Here is a 22,690-nt window from a genome sequence, read left to right on the forward strand (position 1 = left end):
GATTCATGTAAATATAAAGTGTATCACTATTCGGATGTCAATAGGATTTCCGAAACTGTTGAAATGCTACCAGCTTCATATGGTCAACTTACTTGTTATCAACATTTTACCAGTTTGTATGTCACTAACACGAAGAAGATCACTCAGTCGTGCTATTCTACACAGAGACATCCCTCTGCACGAGTGATAGTTTGTTTATCTGATAACCTAGCCTGTAAAATTCTCCTAGATTAGACCTTGATTATTTCACCCACATTTAAAGACGAGCATGATTATTAATAACATTTTCCCTTCTTAACCCACATATCTCGGCATGAATTGGTAGCATATTACGGGAATAGAGTAGCACAGTTTATATGATTTCAAAATGGCAGAGAAAGAAAGTCAGGAAGCTTCGTTGGAAACTAATAAAGCTGCGAAGCAAGAAAAAAATCTTATTAAAGGACGCGTCTACAAAGGAATACCAATGGTCAGTAATGAGGCAGAGCTTATTGGTACCATGGATATCAGGCCTAACGATATTTGGGTCTGCAGTTTCCCAAGATCAGGTATGTGAATTTAACGTTACTTATAAATTATGGGTTTTAACGGTTCATGTTAATATGAGTCTAGGTCATGTTTATCTCCGTATGTCCATTGAGATCAGCATTCATGGTGTAGGTATATCCTTAAAGCAGGTTTTAGAGCTATTAACCACGTTTAAATCGTTATGTAGTCATATCATATACTTCTATATAACAGTGTGCTAGATACCAGCGTTAAACAAATTGGCGGTTATCACTGTATATAAAAGTAAGAGGAAAGTTTATTCAAAGAAATATAAAATCACACAATACATATTTAAAATAAGCCAACATGACCCGTGATCAAATGAATGCAATACATTTGATGACTTATATATACCTGTATATGAGAAGCTGCAACACATCTCATTTATCTAGGTACAACCCTGCCCCGGAGCTAACGTACCTGATAAGAACGCTCGATTTTAAGAAAGCACTATTGACACAGCTAGATGAGCGTTTTCCTATGATCGACATCAAAGACGACAGATTTCCGTATTATAAAGGTTGAACACAATATAGTATTAAAAACGCTATGCCATTTTCAACGTCAAACTGTTGTTGGACAGTTTATATAAACAATGTTAAAGATATTTCTTCCTTTCGATTGACCAAATGAAGATATCCTACTTGCGGTTCATCAAATGTCCTTCTAATTGTTCAGGTATAAAGTATGTCGAGGAAATGTCATCTCCCCGCTTCTTCAAATGTCATCTGCCCTTTTTCCTGTTGCCTCAACAGTTGCAAGAGGGCAAGGGAAAGGTAATTATATCCCTCCAGGATTACAAGTGTGATATGTATCACACATTTGTGTGATATTCAGTCTAATAATTATGTTATTTATATTACTAATAGTATATGTTATATTTTTTCTTGCAATAATTGTTATTTAAAGTCGTGTGTATAATTAATGAATTACTATATAGATGTCATTTAAGTTATATAACTTTTTTCAGATAATCTACATTGCCCGGAACCCTAAGGATGTTGTAACATCATTTTACCGCTTTATGCTGTGGGGAGACGGTCTGGACGATATCGAAAACCGTTTTGACAAATTCGTGCAGATGTTTGTGAAAGGAGAGGGTAACATATTATGAGTAATATGTTGTGCCTCGGTACGAACGTGGGAACAAAAACGCTCATTACCATAACCTTAACCGTCGGTCAAAATAACAAACATACATTTTGGTCTGACCTATACCAGTCAGTACAGCGAGATTTTGATATCATTTTCGTTTAAGCCTTTATATTTTTGTCAATGCATAGCACATGAAGTACGAACATGAAAATAATAAACATAAAATACGATTTATATGATTTTAAGGGTGTAATATTGGTTAACTATGGTTACTGGCCTACTGATGTTGCTATGTTAGTTTTACTGTTAACCATATGGATAGATGCTGGCCTACTGAGCTGTTGCAATGTTTGTTTTACAGTTTACTATATAGGTAGATGCTGGCCTACTCAGCTGTTGTAATGTTTGTTTTACAGTTCACTATATGGATAGATGCTGGCCTACTGAGCTGTTGCAATGTTTGTTTTACAGTTCACTATATGGATAGATGCTGGCCTACTAAGATGTTGCAATGCTTGTTTTACAGTTCACTATATGGATAGATGCTGGCCTACTGAGCTGTTGTAATGTTTGTTTTACAGTTCGCTATATGGATAGATGCTGGCCTACTGAGCTGTTGTAATGTTTGTTTTACAGTTCACTATATAGGTAAATGCTGGCCTACTCAGCTGTTGCAATGTTTGTTTTACAGTTTACTATATGGATAGATGCTGGCCTACTGAGCTGTTGCAATGTTTGTTTTACAGTTCACTATATGGATAGATGCTGGCCTACTAAGCTGTTGTAATGTTTGTTTTACAGTTCACTATATGGATAGATGCTGGCCTACTAAGCTGTTGTAATTCTTGTTTTACAGTTCACTATATGGATAGATGCTGGCCTACTAAGCTGTCGTAATGTTTGTTTTACAGTTCACTATATGGATAGATGCTGGCCTACTGAGCTGTTGTAATTCTTGTTTTACAGTTCACTATATGGATAGATGCTGGCCTACTAAGCTGTCGTAATGTTTGTTTTACAGTTCACTATATGGATAGATGCTGGCCTACTAAGCTATTGTAATGTTTGTTTTACAGTTCACTATATGGATAGATGCTGGCCTACTAAGATGTTGCAATGTTTGTTTTACAGTTCACTATATGGAAAGATGCTGGCCTACTACCCTGTTGCAATGTTTTTCATTACAGTTCACTATATGAATAGATGCTGGCCTACTGAACGAGCTGTTGTGATGTTTGTTTTACAGTTCACTATATCGATAGATGCTGGCCTACTGAGCTGTTGCAATGTTTGTTTTACAGTTCACTGTATGCATAGATGCTGGCCTACTGTTGCAATGTTTCTTTTACAGTTTACTATGGATACTGGCCTAAACCATTGCCACGTGGATAGCATGCGCAGTAATGACATGGTGAACCTTTCATATTGGAGAAATAGTATCAAACCAATTGACAATGCAGGAGGGGGATTCATGAACAAAGGTTAGTTTGAATCACTGAACTCATATGAGAATAATACCTATAATAACTATCTGGCCATGTTTTATTTGAGTTTAGAATATAATATATACACATTTCAAGCAAATGAGCTCGACGTCCGGCTGCTTAATCGTTGTAATAAATCATTTTGACGTGATCGTTTTAAAAAAAATGCTTATTATGCATTCAAAGCAAGTAACATCTTATTATGTAAAATGTCAGTGGCAGAGATGGGTCCTCTTGCTACCCGTAGCTCACACCACGACATTTCTTGCAACATGTGGCTTAACGCCATGTTATAAACTCGTCCTTTATCGCCACAAATGGTTGCGAGTTGTGACCAAATGTTTGCACGGTATTTCTACTTCTACGTTATTCCTTCGATATAATGGAAGGCAGAAAAACGAGACATTCAGTGTTTCTGTGACAGTAATACGAGACTTGCCTGATAGTTCTGCGACATTAAGACGGGATTGCAAGTTAGCGGGAGTATTAGTACGGTTCAAGGTACATTGCGACATTGACAAGCGCGGTATTAGTATGACTTAGTTTAAACTTATTTAATTTACAACGATATTGAAACAAGTTATTACAAGTTAGTACTCTTCGGTACGATATTACGCGAGAGTGCGGTCTTGTGTTGTGGGGGAAATCGGAGTACCCGGAGAGAACCCACTTGTCCGGCTTGGTGGCCACAAACCAAACTCACATGCGCCCAATTGAATGCGAATTATGTACAAATTCTCAGCATTTGCACACTAAATGGTTGACATGATAAATATGAATATGTAGCATTAGTAACTATATATCGGTATACTATTTGCAAACAATGACTGCTTGACAACGCCGTGGCTCCTCGTTGGCGGGCGATGCCACTTGATGGTGCCAAGCACATACAGAACTCGCATGTTGTCGTATCGTTAACGTAAATACTCGAATAAAAGTAATAGAAATCCGTCGATAGTCAGCACACTATATCACAGCAATTTGAGCGGAACCCTACATGCATCGTATTGTGTCGCCATAATTCGACAGTTAGTTTCGGATGTCGAGAACTGCCGATAATCTACGACAAAAGACGACATCGTGCTCAACGGCAGTATGACAATGAGTAAGTTAAGAGATATGTTGGATGCAATTATTTAAAAAAATACAACAAAAATCTCGTATGCCGATCCCGAGAATGTACGAGGAATGGCGACAATAGTTCGACTAGATTACACCACATGGCGACATATCCTCACACTCCCTCGACATATGGGGAATTTTTTTACTCGAAGCAAAAGTCGGGACAGCGTGACAGGGTGTGCATTAATTACGCTTTTATTCTATAAAATAAACTACTGTTAAGAGTGTGCAATAAGCAATTCAATAATGCTGCTAGTGACGAATTCTCATTTGAAAATGAAATACAAGTACTTTTGTAATGTGCGAGCACAACATGACCAACAGATTCCTTCAGAGAAAAGCATACTCGACCCTACATGGGTCGACTGGTCTTTATATACATATATTTTCCATCCACACAGAGACCTGGTTATGCCCATTTGCATATTATCAAGTACATCTACCTACTACAAACGCACTTCCGCTTAGGAAAACAGGGCTATTCCTAAACAAATCTGAAATCCCTTCTTACAACGTTATTGTCGATATACCATTTTACGAAATATCAAGCATAGAAGCATTATGGTATGTCTGGATTGAGAACTAAATCTTATCATCTGTGTTAAAACTGCTGGAGGTAAACAAAATGTAGCCTCAAATGTCCATATTATTCGGATATAAGCACATTTAAAGGCCCTTCTCCCTCTGTTATAGGATGTACGTTTGACAGGCTTAAATGATAATCAGACCTTTAAAGCTGCACTCTCACAGATTGAACGTTTTGACAAAAAAATTGTCTTGGAACGAGCAAATTTTTGCCTAAATGTCTGAAAAACAGTGATAAAAGACTGATGACAAAAGATCAGATCGCAGATTTTCATATTTCTGCTCCAAAATTGATGTTTGGTGCATTTTTCTTATAACGTTAGTAACGGTTTAAGCCATAAAAAAATTTGGAATGGAAATTTGAAAAGCTAGGATCTGATCTTTTGTCAACCGTCTTTCATCACTGGTTTGCAGATATTTAAACAAAAATTTGCTTTTTCCAAGACAAAAATAAAAAAAAAGTTGGAAAAACGGTAAATCTGTGAGAGTGCAGCTTTAAGGAAAAAACTACTTAAATCGCTGAAATATAGATGTCACAAAATGTGCCGACAATACCGAGTGTTTTGATGTAAATGTGTGTAAGATAAAACCCACTAGTACATGTAGTTGAAAGAATTACTTTGTTTTTACACTATTTTTACTGTAAATGTCACTTGAACGTATCGTGAACAGTGCTTTATTCTTTGTGCAGGTAAAGCCGGTGCATGGAAGGATCTGCTCGCACCGGCAGTGGTAGAACGCCTTGACAGCATGATAAAGGAACTCGAGGGCTCTGGACTGGACATCCAGGATGAATAAAATCTTAATACAAATGTGTCATGCATCATTGTATCATTTTATCAGAATACCTGTTTTAATGTAGACAGTGTCATCAGGCCATAGTGGTAGCAAGTGTAGACAATGTCTTCAAGCCATAGTGGTATCTAATATTTGTGACGTGGCAGTACCAAAACATGCGACAGAAGCACGACAAACGGTTTTGGTTGTTTCAATGATGTTTTCTACATACGAGTCATGCAATGAAACATTTTTGAACTTTGGAACCAAAACCAGCGAACATTTTACAAAAAGGAACCGATTTTCTCTTATATTTTATAACCTGCATTCTAAATTAGGGCAATAATACCTAAACAGAAAAATTCGTCCTTCGGGACGCATTGATATCTGGACAGGTCTATTGTTTCAGAGCACGTGCTTCCCCAGGTCTCATCCTTCAAACGTGATTGATTCAAAGTGTAATAATAACGTTATGATTACAATCGCAAACAACAACATATATCATTAAATCCTACTTTTAGTGGTATTTTGGTCCGGCTACTCTAAACAGGACAAGCTCCATCTGTTGGCAAGTCCAAATGTTTCAGTAATCACAGACAACCTGGACAACTTGACTCTCCGCGAACTGCCTGTCTGCTCGCCATACAGCGCGGCATAGCTTCTCAGATTCTGTGTCCCGTGTACCTGCCCCCTGCTTTGCTTGCCTTAACCTCCTCCGAGAGAGGCCTGGCCAATTTTCAAGTATAGGGCAAGTGGTTTGAGACAGAAGATTTTCAAAGTTTTAAAGGGACTGTACACCAGATTGGCACCAAAAAATGTTTTTTCTGTAACGAATCTCAGGACAATTATCTAATAGAATGTGTGACGCTTAGATATCATAATTGTAAAAAAATGAACCAAAATGTAAAAAAAAAATTGTGTCGGAGACCGGGTTCGAACCCGTGTCGGCAAAATTGCAGTTCAGCGTCGTATCCACTGAGCTACGAAGGCTTACTCTTATTTGTGACATAATTGAGCTATACACCTACCTCGGTAATATCACGTGATAACACCGACTACCCAATCACGCATAAGGAATGAATTCTACCGGGTAGACATACCCATTAACCTTTTTTAATGGAAAAATACGAAATAACTGCTAAACTTAAATAAATTGTAAAATATGTGGTACTTCAGTTAGTAAGTTTCAATGCATTGTACACATCGATGCCAAGTTTATGTCATTTTGCGACAATTTTCTTTTTTTCGCTATTTTATCATACGGAGTACAGCCCCTTTATGGCTGTATGCCGCTAGGACTGCAGACCTTTATAACCGTCGTTTGTATAGTCCGGTTCCCTGCTTACTGATGTTTCATACCGATAACGATAGTGTTAGGGGAAGGAACTCCAGACTATCGTTTGTAATCCTCCGTCGGTAGACCGGATAGCATTTTAAGCGTTTGGCGAATAAATGCGCGCACATGCGTAGCAACCCCATCGCTGTTAAAACTGCGGGGGTAAACAAACTAAGAAAGCTGCGTTTTGCATGAGTAGCTTGCTAAAACGTAGCGTTGACATGAATTCTTATAATATGTTGTACGGTTAATAAGCTTATACTATAAGCTGCGTTTTTATATAATTTTGCATAAATACGCAATTAAAATCATTATTGTTTAATATCGACGTGCTATAAAATACAATATAAAAAGCAGAATACGCAAAAGATTTAAAAATGAACGCGTATTGAATCAAAATAAATACTTGTGTATGTCTGTGTTTACATTTTGCCCGCGGCCTTTGAATTAGATACTTTCGGTTAAAAATAGAAATCTGGGTCATCGGATTCAGATAGGTTTATTCCCTGGAAATCAGTCCGTTAAGCCCGGAAAAAACATGAATTTAAAATTCAATTAAATGCTCATTTGGCGTAAGATACGATAAGACCAAAATGTTAAAAAGTAAATTATGATATCTAATTTTATCCGATATTCAGTATTTACTGATTGTTATTCATATATGAATATAGTTTCTATGTGTAAAATAGCCGTAAAGCGGCTTTTACTTGACACTTTTGTATTAAGATTGTTAGTATGTAAATAATTATGAACTTTCACAAAATAAATGGTTATGCGACCATGTCGCATCAAACCATTTATTTGTGTAAATACATACTTACAACATTTAACTATTACATGTCTATTATACACTTTTTACAAATTAAATCAAAGCGCTTAAAGCGTTGACAGACTTTCGACCTGCTACAATTTGTGAGATTGTCATGTAATGCCGAATGGAACGGAAAATATTTCCCAGTTTGTCTCAGTAATATCAGCATACAGTCTTGAGCATGTTGAATATTTTTAAGTCACTGATATAAATCTGTGTCAATTTGGTCCACGTGTGACATGGGTTGTGGGCAATATTAAGATACATCAATACATACGGGCAATATAGTATGTGGGTGATTCGACGCACTTATTAACTGAGTGTTTCAAGTGACTGATTCTCCATGGTTTTGATTTAATTGAGTTTCAGTATAAAATAATGCTATTTGCAAAGAATTCAAGAGCATGCCTACACTATCTTCAGATGTTTATGTTAATTTGTTTGTTGACTATACTCACAAAACGTAGCAGGCCAAAAGCCTTTCAACGCTTTGATTCTTATATAAGTCTAGGAAAACAATGACCCGTAAGCGTGTATGCCGGAAATCTCTCTACTACTGTGAGTCAGATGCGCAGCATTTTCGTCTCTGATGAAAACCCCTTTCTTCTCCAGACTGCTACACAATGATATATTTTTTTAAAAATCTAACGACTCTTTTTTGAGAAAAGAGAATGAATGTACCAGTCTATGTCCGCGTTGACTGTCATTGAGTGTATGTACTACAGAAGTAGTCCCCATCCCTCGCCAAGACCATGGAGAATGCTAGAGCACGTACATGTAGGTCCTTCGCCGGGTTTTTTAACGCATTTTATTGGTTTGGCCATTGTAGCCTGACAAGTTATTTATATACAGTATTAAGCTAGACTTACATTGTTAAAAATGCAAAGAATTTACTAAAAGACAGCAAAAGAAACCTAGGCTATTGTAATACAGCTACTAATAAAATCTAAAAATAACCTACTCCTTTTCAGGACAGAGTTAAGTACAAAAATATTTTGTGAAACATTACTTCTATGTTTTTACATTATATAGGCGCGTAGGAGCTGTGTCCGCAGATATTTGATACCGATTTTCTTAATAATCGTATTTTAAATGAAGCTACGCGCATATAGATCAATACCAGTCTGACACGATATTGAATAAACAGGTCACCATGTCATATCTAAACCTGTGATTCCGGCTATATAGACGTCTACATGACTCACTTCTGCGTTGTAGAGGACCCTACCGCAGCTGACGACATCAAGCATGTCATGACAGTATACAAGGGCGACATCAACAAGGTAGCGTTTGGAGCCCAGGTAGATTCGCTCCGCACTCTCCTACAGCGCAGATAAGACGACCTCATTTCAGTGACATTGTGTAACATTGTGACATGCCATATTTTCTGGAGACCATTCAGGGGGATTTGTTCAAAAGGCTGAAAATTCATGGGGAATTTGGTAGTATTCAAGTTTGTTTTTTTTAGAAGATCTAATTCGGCAAAATTTCAAAGTATTTTAAGACGCAAGTACGAAAAAAAAATTGCCATAATTTTGAAAGGCTCCCTAGGGGATTATGTCCAGAATTTAAAGGGATTTGGGTCACATACCAGGGGATTTTCATCATCGCCATGTAGCACCACGGGCATGGCGCACGTGTCAATTCACCTTGTTTACCCCTTTTTCCAGCACTTCATCTATATTTTTATGAGATACAGCCATATTGCATAATAAAAGCACTCCCTTGCAAAATAGAATGATTCATAGAAAAATATGTTTCAGAGAGTATTTAATGGGCTTACCTTCCTCTAAAATTGGATACAAAATCTGCTGCCTATGATCATAAATGATGACTTCCAGACTAATAGAGAGAATGAAATGAATTATCAATATTTTTCATTTCAATTCCCAAATAGTCAGATTTGTTTGCTTTTGATAAATATATATAGCTTTTTATCAATATGCTTACTTTTATGTGGCGATGTTCACCCATGTCCAGGACCTGCTGATGGCAGTGATTACTTTGACAGTTACAAGGCATTTACCAAACGTGGCTATATTTTATTCGTGTAAATGTGCGAAGCCTCCTGACCAAATTGGATTAAATTCGTATTATCTCACGTCAAACAAAAGCCGCATGTATATGTATCACAGAAACTTGGCTGGACGACATGGTTCCGGATCGATGCAGATTTCTCACTTGATAATTACTCAGTACAACGAAAAGATAGAAACGGACAAGGTCGTGGAGTACTTATTTATATACGCAAATACTTTGCTTTTAATAGTCGCAGCGATTTACAACATGAAGATCTGGAAGCAACTGGGCTGGAAGTCCTGTTGCCAAAACCCAAACCTTTTCTGTGTGGAGTTGTATATATACCACCCCATCAAACAAACATTTATAGTCTTCTTGACAGTTTGTGTTCATCAGTTAGTCATTTTTCTGAGTGAAGTTTGTTAGGCGATTTTAATACTGATGTCACTAAGACGTCAAAACCACCCTGTTTCTGTTTTTTTATTTATATGTTTAATTTTACACAACTGATACATGATTTGACAAGGATATATAGTACAACGTCCACTACTATAGATTTGATATTAATGTCAGATTCGAATAATACTTCGCAATCTGGATTTATTGAAACAAGTTTCAGTGATCACAGCTGTTTGTACGCGAAAGGTTTCTAAGTCATTTATCGGATCGCATAATAATATTACAACACGATCTATGAAAAACCATAGTTAAGAAGATTTTTAAGGAAACGTGTTAGCTGCTGATTGGACAATTATTAGTCTTTCTGATAACGCATCTGAGGCTTGGGATGTTTTTAAGAATACTTTTATGTCAGTTATTAACTATATTGCACAAGTTAAACAACTACGTATTAAACAAAGAACGGAACCATGGATAAATTCTGATATCCTAAATGCAATAAAACAGAGGGACTCAGCTTTTGAACAGTATCGAAAAGTCAGAAGTGATGAAAAGTATAGTACTTCTAAATTATTACGTAACAGAACACAGTATTTGATTAATTCATCCAAGAAAAGCTTTTTCACTGAGACTCAATGAAAACAATGATTCCAAGTCCCTGTGGTCTATTTTTTTAAATGTTGGCTTAACTTCTAAGAAAGGGTTGTATTCTCCAAGTTCAAATATTTGTCTTGATATTGATGGTGATATTTGTTTTGATAATAAAACTATTGCCGACTCTTTTAACTCATTTTATACCACAATTGCCTCTAAGCTTGTTGAAAAATTGCCAGTTTATGTAAATGAGTTTGGAAAATCTTTTGTGACAAAATTTTATGCCAATTTAGGTGTGTTGTTAAATAGCTTTTCTTTTTCATTGGTTTCGGAAAAACAGATTTTGATATATTTAATTCAGTTAAGTGCTAATAAGGCTACAGGTTTAGATAGTTCTCGTGTTATAAAATATGGAGTTTCTCTTATTCCCTAATCTCTTGCTTATGTCATAAATTAATCCCTTATTTAAGGTGTGGTACCAGATGATCTTAAGTCAGCTAGAGTAGTTCCCATATTTAAAAAGAATGCCAAAACTTGTGTAGGTAACTTCCGATGGTTTCTATTCTAAATATTGTATCAAAGATTTATGAAAAGGTTGTATATGACCAAGTTGAGTCATACTTCAAGATAAACAAGTTATTGTATATATTTCAATCTGGGTTAAGAAGTGGCATTTCAACAGATACATGTCTCATTCATTTAACAGATTTCATAAGGATAGAGATGGACAAAGGTCACGTAGTAGGTATGATTCTGTTAGACCTCCCGAAGGCTTTCGATACAGTCGACCACTCCATCCTTCTTATGAAGCTTCGATCAGCAGGACTTTACGATGACATTTTAAGAGGTTTGAACCCTATCTAAGCAACTAGTTGATGTCTCCAGGACACATTCTACTACTGCTACTATTCCATGTGGAGTTCCCCAGGGTTCCATACAAGGCCCTATTTTATTTTTACTTTATGTTAACGATATGTCAGCCGTGGTTGAAAACAAGCTCTTGTTATACGCTGATGATTCTGGCATACTTGTTTCAGCAGTTAAATGTTCTGTGGAAACAGCCTTGAAAAATGACCTGCATCTTGTCAGTCAATGGTTGGTTGATTATAAGTTGTCGCTTCATTTAGGCAAAACTGGGTCAATTATATTTGTTTTATATTTTAAACATTAAATAAGGTCAAACTCAACACTTTATATTATTGTTTTCCACAGAAATCTAACATTTACCTGAAACAAGTGATGCGTTTTTCGAATACTTCAGGTCAATACATGACCCAGATTCACATTTCTTTCAACCTGATGAAGATGTTTTATATTACAATGAAAGGTACTTAAATGGAGAGTTAGACGTTATGTTTGCAGAATTAGATATGCCAATAACAGTCGATGAAATTAAAAAAGCCTGTAGAAAACTAAATAATGGAAAAGCAGCGGGACCAGATTATTTATTAAATGAATTTTTCAAATATGGATCAGTAAATGTTATTTTTAAAAATGTTACTAGTATATGCAATTTATTCAATAAATTGTTTGATATGAGTTACTTTCCAGATGACTGGACTGAAGGATATATTGTGCCCCTTCATAAAAAGGGTGATGTTAACTGTGCAAGTAATTATAGAGGAATTACATTGTTGAGTTTTTTTGGTAAATTGTCTTAAATGAAAGATTAAATCAGTGTGCTGATCGATATCATGTATACATAGAAGCACAGTCAGGCTTTCGACAGAAATTGAGTACTGTTGATAATATATTTGTTTTGCAGGGTATTATTTCACAGTTATTGAGCAAAAGCAAGAAATTGTACACAGCGTTTGTTGATTTTACAAAGGCCTTTGATTATGCTGTATGAGAGGTTTTGTGGTACAAGGTAATTAAATTTGGATTAATACACTAAGTGAAGACTTTGAATGTTTTCTTGGTGTACATCAAGGCGAATCATTATCACCATTTCTATTTTCGATGTAATTAAATGACATTGAAGGGTACTTGGTTGTTCATAATTTTGAGGGGGTCGATGTGGAGATTCTTAAATTATTTTTGTTGTTGTATGCTGATAATATTGTATTATTTTCGGAAACAGAAACAGGTCTACAGAAAGGATAAGTACTGTTAGAAGAATATTGCAATAGATGGTAGTTAATTATAAATTCTGCTAAAACGAAAATTATGTTTTTTAAAAAAGGTGGAAAATTGAGGAGAAATTTAAGATTTTTAGATAATGATCAGGAATTAGAAATTGATTCTAAATTTACATATCTAAGTATTGTTTTCACCACAGGTGGGTCTTTTACAAACACTTTTGGAACACTATCAAGACAAGCCCTCAAAGCAATGTTTAAACTTAAGAAATGTTTAAATAAATGCACCTCTTTGTCAATAAATTATAGTTTAGATTTGTTTCACAAGTTTATTACTCAGATCCTAAGCTATGGTTCAGAAGTATGGGGATTACATAATAGCTTACAGTTAGAAAGAGTACATTTATTTTTTTGTAAAGATTTATTAGGAGTAAGAGCACAAACTCAAAATAACTTTGTATATGGGGAACTAGGAAGAACAACACTGTTAACCAAACGTTGTACAAATGTGATACGATATTGGCTGAAGATTGTTGTCATGGAGAATATTAAATATGTTAAATAAGTATATAGTAAAATGTATAGTGATTTAGATGCTTTCCCTAATTCTAGTTCGTGGGCTTACCAAGTAAGGCATCATTTAGTCATTGGGGTTTAATCATGTATGGATTGCACAAGGCGTAGGGGATTTCAATAAATTTATGTTATCATTTAAACAACGCGTTACTGATGTTTTTATTCAAAATTGGTTAACGGAGTTAACCAAAAACATACATGCTTTTTGCTGATTTTAAACTTCAATTTTATTTGTCAGATGTTAATTTAACTAAGTATAGAACAGCATTGACTAGACTTAGAATGCCGGCGCATAGACTAGAGGTAGAATCCGGGAGGTGGCACAAACCAGTTGCAATTCCACACTGTGAAAGAAAATGTGTTGCGTGTAATATCTTAGAGGATGAATTTCATTTTATTCTAGAATGACCATTGTATAAAAATTTAAGAAAGCAATATCTTGAGAAATACTATTATAAAGGACCAAATGAAGCCAAATTTATTGAATTAATGAAGTCACAAAATGTTAATATTAATAGAAATCTTGCAATATACGTGTATAAGGGAAACATATCAAATGTTATATGGGTAAACTGTCTCCATTAAAAGAATCGTATGTACATATGTACATAATGCCCTATGCCTTTTTTGTTTAAATGATTGTGATGTTCATATGGAAGTAATTTCATATACATATACATTTGTCTAAGTGTGTGTGCATATATGTATGTGTATGTATGTATGTATGTGTGTATGTGTGTGTGTGTGTGTGTGTGTGTGTGTGTGTGTGTGTGTGCGTGGGTGCGTGCGTGCGTATAGGTATACTTGTACCTTGATCACAATGTTATATGTGTGTCATTGTAAAAACGCTGTATACTTATGGGCATTTCTTCTTCGATGTATTTGTGAATAAACTATAAAAACTGTTACATGTAATGGAACCACTATTGAACCAACTTTTGCTGTTGAATATCTTGGCGCAACTATTGATCAGACCCTATCTTTTGATTCTATAGCTCGTTCCGTATTTAAAAAAGCTAATGCAAGGTTAAAATATCTATATCTGAAGAAAGGTTAACTTACAAAACACACCAAGAAACTCCTTGTCATGGCCTTAATTCAATGCCATTTTGATTATGCCTGTTTTATGTGCTATCATGGTCTCACCAAGTTACTCAAAACCAAGCTCCACATCACAAAAAAATAAATAAATGAGGTTTGATTTGGATCTTGATGCGATCGAGGTCTCACATTGGCCCAAAACACTTTATAATCACTCAACTGGTTACCTGTCAACAGACGTGTAGGCCAGATTATTCTGGGTCACGTCTTTAGAATAAAAAATGGCATAGCCCCGGACTACATTGGAGACAATTTATCTCCCAAGATACTGCACACATACATAGGACAAGGTTATGTCAGAAAGGGGCTTATGCTGTTCCAGAGGTCAAAGGTTTTGGGTTAAAGTCCTTCTTCTTTCTTGGTACTTCCTTATGGAACAAATTGTCATCTAGTATAGCACAGACTAAGCAATTTCCTGTTTTTAAATTGCTTGTGAAGATTCTTTTAGATAATTTGGCATAATTATTAATGGTACTAAAAGGCTAGAGTTTTAATAAAAAAAACATTTATTTATTCATACTTATATATACTATAATGTGATAATTAATATATAAATTTCTCAACTTAGAACTTGTTATGTAAAGTGACTTTAATACAACAACGGCAATTTTTATATTTTAATAGATAAAGACTTACTTTGAATATACTTGTCCAATTTCGATTACAGCCATATTATTATTCAACTATGTAAAGCCTCTCTATGCCATGCCGCCAAAACAAAGGACCACAATGGAAATAATAGTTATCTCTTTTTTTGTGTCACCCTTGGTTCGGTGTGCCTGTCATGGCTATTGATAATATCATGTATGTATCGTGTTATTTACTATACATGTTGCTTATTTTAAATGTCCATGTATGTGCATTCCTTTCTGAAATAAGTCTATCTATCTATATAAGGGTCTGTATTGTACTGTCGGCGAAAGTACCAGAAAAAAAAAGGTTGGTCGATCGAAGGTATTTTACAGTCTTCCAAGTAAAAGCTTATTGGAAGCCGATGATTGAAGCAAACTACCTTCTTATGTGTCATTAGGGGCATGCATTGATATCCTTCACGCAGATCAACCAAAGGAATAGCGTCCTGTAAGCAATAGTAAATTATGTGTTGAGCTTTTATACATATACAGTTGAAAAAAAATACGCGGTTTGTGACTTTTATTATTATTTACCAGAAGATCATAGACCCAAGTGGCCGAAAATCATACACAATGGCGACAAGTACAAAACATGTGTACATATTCTTTATATATATGCAATTTCATACAATACAGACAAAATATAATATACCAATAATGACAATAATCATATATACACACACATAATTATGTTGGATATACATTTTTAATGTTATACTTCTATATTAATATTAAGTTCAAATGCTTTGTATATAAAGTTATTACATTATAAACACACTCAGTTTTTTTTTAAATAGTTTCGTTTTCTGTATTGATCAACTCAACGAATGTATACATACTAGGATATTTCTCACTTTTGGTTAATTATACGGTCGATTGCGGTCTATTCCATCGACCCGTTTCAAAGCTAATCTATGTGAAGATAACCGCAGTTTCGACACCGACTTTCTAAATTTGGTAATACTTGATATGTTGAGATATGGTTAAAAACTAAATTTCTAAAATCTAGCTGTTACCAGCATGTCATAAACCATTTTAATAAACTTATTTATGAATTATACTCATTTATGAATTGTTCAAGGTCAAGGTTATAGGTCACAGGCCGGGTCGAACTCGTATGGATGAAGGGAATACGTAACTCAAGCTTTGATTATAAATAGAGCATTTGATTTTACGAAATCGTGTAAGATGAAACATGAGAGTCAATAGAATGTGTATAATAGCATGTCCCGAAGTACAATTCTAGGTGGACCAAACCGCCCGTCTAGAAATATGTAATAATGTAAAATTAAGGCCTGACACAGCGAAAAAAGGTACTGTAACAATACACATGGAAAGCAAATATGAACAAAAAAACATGGTAGAAAACAATGTGTTTTACTATCAAAATATAACATTATGAAACGAAATTATTAATATCGGCTCAATCCTCAACCTTGTAAACTGACAGAAAATAAATCCTAAGGTGGTGGATATGGTGGTAGTGTTTTTTTCGCCAACTTATGACAAATAGCAGGCTTTCGTCCACGCTTATTTTTTTCAGTAGTGGATACCAGGTATCACGACTGGCTGTTCAGTGCCACGTGAGATAAAGCTCAAAGATGATTGGCTGAGGCAAATATTTATGCGCAAGCTAACTGCTAACATGGTTAAACACCACTGAACTAATGTTTGAACGATGTAATGAATAATTTTATGATAATACACAATTTCATAAATCTTATTGACTTAAAACTATGCCTCCCAAACTCTCCGTAAAAAAAAGTCATTTTGTGTCGTCTTTTTGACACCGAGAAGACAAAAGTTAAAAGTTCAAATACGACGAAGGTGGAAACAATTGTGAACTTTTGGCAAACGTTTAACGAGACATTCACGAAAAGATATCCTTCTTTAGACTGTATGTACAATGCAATCGGCTTTATTCATAAGTCTTTGCAATGTCACTTTAAAGGATTCATGACAAAGTCCAATCTAAATAGCAGAATCCATTAATAAAAAAGGGAAACAAGCTTCAATAATAAGGTAAGGTATTAGAATATTTTTTAACCAAAATGTCGTATAATGCGTTATAGTTAATTAATAAAATACTCATTAATGGTGATTTCATATTGACCGAGTTATTTGCCCATAGTCCGCAGTATTGGCCTTCGCACTTCGGGTAAATATGAAATCACCTTATTAATAAAACTATATTATTATTAAGTGTATCTTGGCATTATAGGTTACAATTTTCTGGACTAAAAAAATAGTATCCTTCAATTTTGTTGCCAAGAGTGTTGTTCGATAAACTGTTAATTTCGCATCGTTTAATATCCGGCCTTGATCGCGTACAGTGGATCATCAGCATCGAGAAAACCGTATCTGTCATTTTCCACAAGGCCTTTGGCAAATATAAACATATTAATGAACAACTCTCATTCATTTAGACGATTAATATTTAAATTAAAGCTTACCAAATCCTCCAAATAATTACATTTATTGAAAAAGTGTTGAATATATAGAAGTAAGGAAGCAGAAAGCGCAGAAAAATCTGACGACTGAATCGCGTTCGCGCGCAAAAACAAAATGAACATGTGATACCGATGTAAGCAAAAAAGAAAAAAAAATGTATTCACATAGGTGTTTGCGCGCATCATGTCTCTTTCAATGGGATCAGCAAATTGGATTATGTTTCATTATATTGAGGCTTCCGCCAAAACCAGGTGTTGTTAGTAATGGATTATATAACTGTTGTCTCTTATTAATATAAAACCCAATATGCAAAAATGTAATACTTGCACACCAAGTTTATTGACTATAATTCGTTATCTTATATCGTCATGATAAATGAAGTAAAGCAAAGGTAGAGCAAACACAACTGAGATTAGAAATATATACACATACTCGTAACTTAAGGAACACATTCTATGAATATTAAATATCGTATGCTTAAAACAGGGGTAATTGGTCATGCAATGAAAATCATTCAATGTCATAATTAATAAAAAAAAAATACACAGCATAGCTCATTTTATATACGTCCAAATAATTCAACTGTAAGAATTCTTCGCAGTTGCTTTTTGCAAATCATTTAAAAAGTTATCATGCTTTTCAGATGAGTGGAAATCCCCACAGAAAGTATCGATGTCATGTACATTAGCGACTGGATTGTCATGGGCATGTTCGTGCTCATGCGCAGTGGCCCCGTCTGTATCCTCAATGGTACTCATTATTCTTGTATTGTCACTTGAGCCATTACTAGCATGGTCCCGCACAGTGTCTTTAAATGGTGAGGAGGTTCTTTTTGTTGATTTCAGTCTTTTGAGTTCTTCATTTTTCGCCCTTTTGAAAAATCCAATCTATAATACGAGAAGACATTCCGTTACGTGGCAATGGTAATGCACTCTTTTCTTTCACTTTTTTTTACAAAATGTGTTTAATATTTCGATGATTTATCAAATCGCGTCCGACACGGGCAATACGAAATGGGTAAAGAATTGACGCACATTCGTTCCTCGAACGCCAAAAAAACTAACATCATTTCATGTTCAAGAATAACTTTAGATTTAAGAATTATATTTGGTATTCATGTAACGAAATAACGTTCTGATGAGTATGGCAAAATTACCTTGATGAGTATGGCGATGATTACGAGGAGAACAAGGAAGGCCGAAACGACAGATACGATTATCAGCCAGATGGGGATGGACAGCTTTTTACGTTCCATACTGTTGGTGGTTTTGTGGAACATGGTTTCTACCTGTTGTAATGGGATAAAGTGGTTATAGTACAGACTTCACGCCTTAATTTGTATGTGTGAAATGTTGGGCTGACACTACACGTAGGAATTAGGGGGAATTAGTATATTGACTAGGATGTGTACAGCCTCTGGCGGATAAAACATTGTTTCTACCTGTGGAGGAACGTTAAACTCGTTATAGTAATGCGAGTCTTTCTTAGCATTGATATGTAGATAGAAGTGGAAAGTATCTTAATATATATGCATAACAAACTGTATGTTGACGTGTAGAATATTGTCCGTCGCTAAGTTGAACACAAATTAAGTTTGTGTTATTGACGCTGAGGTTCGTAGCTTGAAAAAAAAATACGAAACCTGTTCTTAGTTTATACACATTTCTTTAAGATCAATTGTGACGAAAGCTGATCACTCTTGAGTCAATGCTGGTGTCTATTTTGAGAGGCCATAAGAATGAACCCTTGGTGGAAATTTGAACCTATAACCCCTTTGGTCAAAGACAGACATTTTTTTCCACTAGACCACTATCATCCCCTTTCAATACACCTATACCATTAGACCACACTACCCCCAGTTCCTTTACTTAAAATTGATAGATAGCTGAAATGGATAAGCTCAAGAAGGATACTGGAAAACAGCCCGTGACTATGTTGAGCCCCAGTTTTGTCAACAGTTAAAAAAGGCCGCGGAAACTACAGTGACAACCAACAAAATTCTAACACACTTAATCGAGAGACTCACGATATACAAACAACCGACAGACCACAAATGCATCAACATATAAATGTTAAATATCGTTTTGCTGAATTGAATATGTGTTTTGTTTTTTACTTTGTTGACATTTCACTATGTATCTTTTTTGAAGAGACATCCAGTACAATTATTATATCATTCTATTTTAAAGAACTACAAATGGTTTAGTGGTATCGATATCGGTCTCATAACTTCGTGGTGTTAGGCCCAAGCTCCACCAGGAAAACTTCAAGGCATATCACAATGTACACAAGTATTATTAAGTGGATCATAACAGCTTCAAGCTCTCTTTCCAACCCAGCTCAAACATATTCTTTTAAGGCCACACCAAACTTAGTCCGCACCAATAAAAGAAATAAAAACGGTGATTTGGGATACTTTTTCATAAAACAGTGCTCTAATTGGTGTAAACACAAGCTTTCGTGATTTTTATCCTTGAAAAGTTGATTTAAACCGTCAAATTAAGCATTGTTACTGTGAAATAAAAAAGTGAAAGGAACGAAAAATGACCTGAATCTTTCAACCTGACAACGGATCGTTACGTCCATTGGATGATAATTCGCATGAAATAGATTACTTGGAATCAACTTCAAACTGATTTTAATCAAGGTTTTTGACTGGAAATCTGACAATGCATTTGATAATGATCGTGTAAGTAAGACCCATGCTATCTTCATCCAATATGAAATAGAGAAAATCATACATAACTGTAAAATAAACGTTTCTACAGAGTGTTATACAAGTATGTGATTCTGAACACAACACAAATAAGCATGTACATATGCTACTAATTTGCATTGCATAAGTCGGATTGTTTAGGCCACTGACACCATCTGATATAACGAAAACTCGCTTATAACTCACAAACAATGTAGTTTGAAGAAATTTAAGGGAAGTCATATATTCATATCGTAATATGTATACTATTTAACATATTGGCTGGACACATCATGAAAGCTATTTAACATATTGGCTTGGCACATCATGTATATATGCTATGTAGCACATTGGCTAGGCCCATCATGTATATATGCTATGTAGCACATTGGCTTGGCACATCATGTATGATATTTAGTAAATTAGCTGGACACATCATGTATGATATTTAGCACATTGGCTGGGCACATCATGGATCATATCTAACACATTGGCTGGACACATCATGTATGATATTTAGCACATTGGCTTGGCACATCATGTATGATATTTAGTAAATTAGCTGGACACATCATGTATGATATTTAGCACATTGGCTGGGCACATCATGTATGATATTTAGCACATTGGCTGGGCACATCATGTATGATATTTAGCACATTGGCTGGGCACATCATGTATGATATTTAGCACATTGCCTGGGCACATCATGTATGATATTTAGCACATTGCCTGGGCACATCATGTATGATATTTAGCACATTGCCTGGGCACATCATGTATGATATTTAGCACATTGCCTGGGCACATCATGTATGATATTTAGCACATTGCCTGGGCACATCATGTATGATATTTAGCACATTGGCTGGGCACATCATGGATCATATCTAACACATTGGCTGGGCACATCATGTATGATATTTAGCACATTGGCTGGGCACATCATGTATGATATTTAGCACATTGGCTGGGCACATCATGTATGATATGTATGATATTTATGCACCTGTCATTATTTTGCCCGGCCGGGGGGGGGGGGCGGCGGGCATACACGGGGCTTTAGACAGAACACCATTCCTGAAAGGCGGGAAATTGACAAACTTATTGAATCCGGGTCCCGGGAAATAGACTTTTGCCGGTTTTTACATCCTGGGAATCGGGAATTTCGACGCCACAAGGTCAAATGTTAGAAAAAGAATGTGAACACATTAGAGGCCACACTTTTGGCCCACTCTTCATGAAACTTAGTGTGAATGTTCATCTCTATGAAATCTAGATCATGTTCGAAATTTGGTCATGAGGGGTCAAAAATTAAGTCTCTAGGTCAAATCTTAGAACATTTTTGGTCCAATTTAAATGAAACTTAATCAAGTTTGAAACCTTAAAGATTAAAAAAATCCCTCTTTTTCAGGTATAAATGTGGAAGTGTCCAGGTTTGGCCGCATGAGGAGGAAGAATGTCCTTTTTAGTGACTTTCTGTGTTAAATTTATTGTTAAAATAAAATAAGAAGTTTAAGTGTTGTAACTTTTTAGCTCACCTGAGCACGAAGCTATTGTGATCGGTCAATGTCTGTCTTCGCAAGTCTGGTGTCCTCAACTTTTAGTGTTAGCACTCTAAGAGGCCACAGATATGGTTCAATCGTAATTAAACTTGGTCAGCATGCTTACCATCCCTATAGAAACTGGGTCATGTGGAGTCAGAAACTAGGTTACTGGGTTTATTTTGTAGCTAAACTATTCTAGGAAAATAAGAGCTTATACGATCAATTGTGCGTCCGTGTCCGCATTGGTTAAAGTTTTTTAAAAGCCTTATACATTCTATACTATCAAAGATATTCAACTGAAACTAGGTGCGGGTATTTAGTGGGACTACCACTACCATACTAAGAAGCCCATAACCCTGGATGCATTTTTTTTAGAATTATGCCCCCTATTTACTTGAAAATGCCCATTTTATAAGTTTCTTCCAAAGTCTAATCATTTGAATACTATCAAAGTTATTGAACTGATACATATATATATTCATTGGGACTATACCTACCTTACTTCAAAGGCCCATTACTCTGGATTCATTATTTTCCTAATGATGTGCCTTTGTACTTATATTTTTTCATTGTTTTTCTGATAGCAGCTTTATTTATTGATTGATCTGTTAGATATTTACCCTCTCCCCTACCCCCGGGGCATTTGATGCACCAAGCAGGCTCAAGGGTGGGGATTTAGACAAAAATGGTTGTCTCTAGGGTGGGGATTTAGACTTCAAACATTTCAAGATGTCAAATTCCACTGGGTCAGCCCGCCGCCCCCCCCCCCCCCCACGGGCGGGCAAAATAATGACAGGTGCATTAGCACATTGGCTGGGCACATCATGTATGATATT

At 35.6% G+C, this 22,690-nt stretch overlaps 1 protein-coding gene across 1 annotated transcript in view; it reads right to left on the bottom strand.

Annotated features, from left to right (window-relative positions):
* Positions 1-17,938: 17,938 nt before the first annotated feature.
* LOC128238591 (integrin alpha-PS5-like) overlaps positions 17,939-22,690 on the bottom strand; it is a 32,749-nt gene continuing 27,997 nt past the window's right edge. The window contains exons 21-22 of the mRNA XM_052954672.1: positions 18,769-18,900; positions 17,939-18,499 (exon numbers count right to left, since the gene is read on the bottom strand). Coding sequence (XP_052810632.1) covers positions 18,191-18,499; positions 18,769-18,900 — 441 coding nt within the window. The 3' untranslated portion in view covers positions 17,939-18,190. The remainder of the gene's footprint in view (positions 18,500-18,768; positions 18,901-22,690) is intronic.

This window comes from Mya arenaria, chromosome 1, assembly GCF_026914265.1.
Source record: "Mya arenaria isolate MELC-2E11 chromosome 1, ASM2691426v1".
Classification (NCBI taxonomy): domain Eukaryota; kingdom Metazoa; phylum Mollusca; class Bivalvia; order Myida; family Myidae; genus Mya; species Mya arenaria.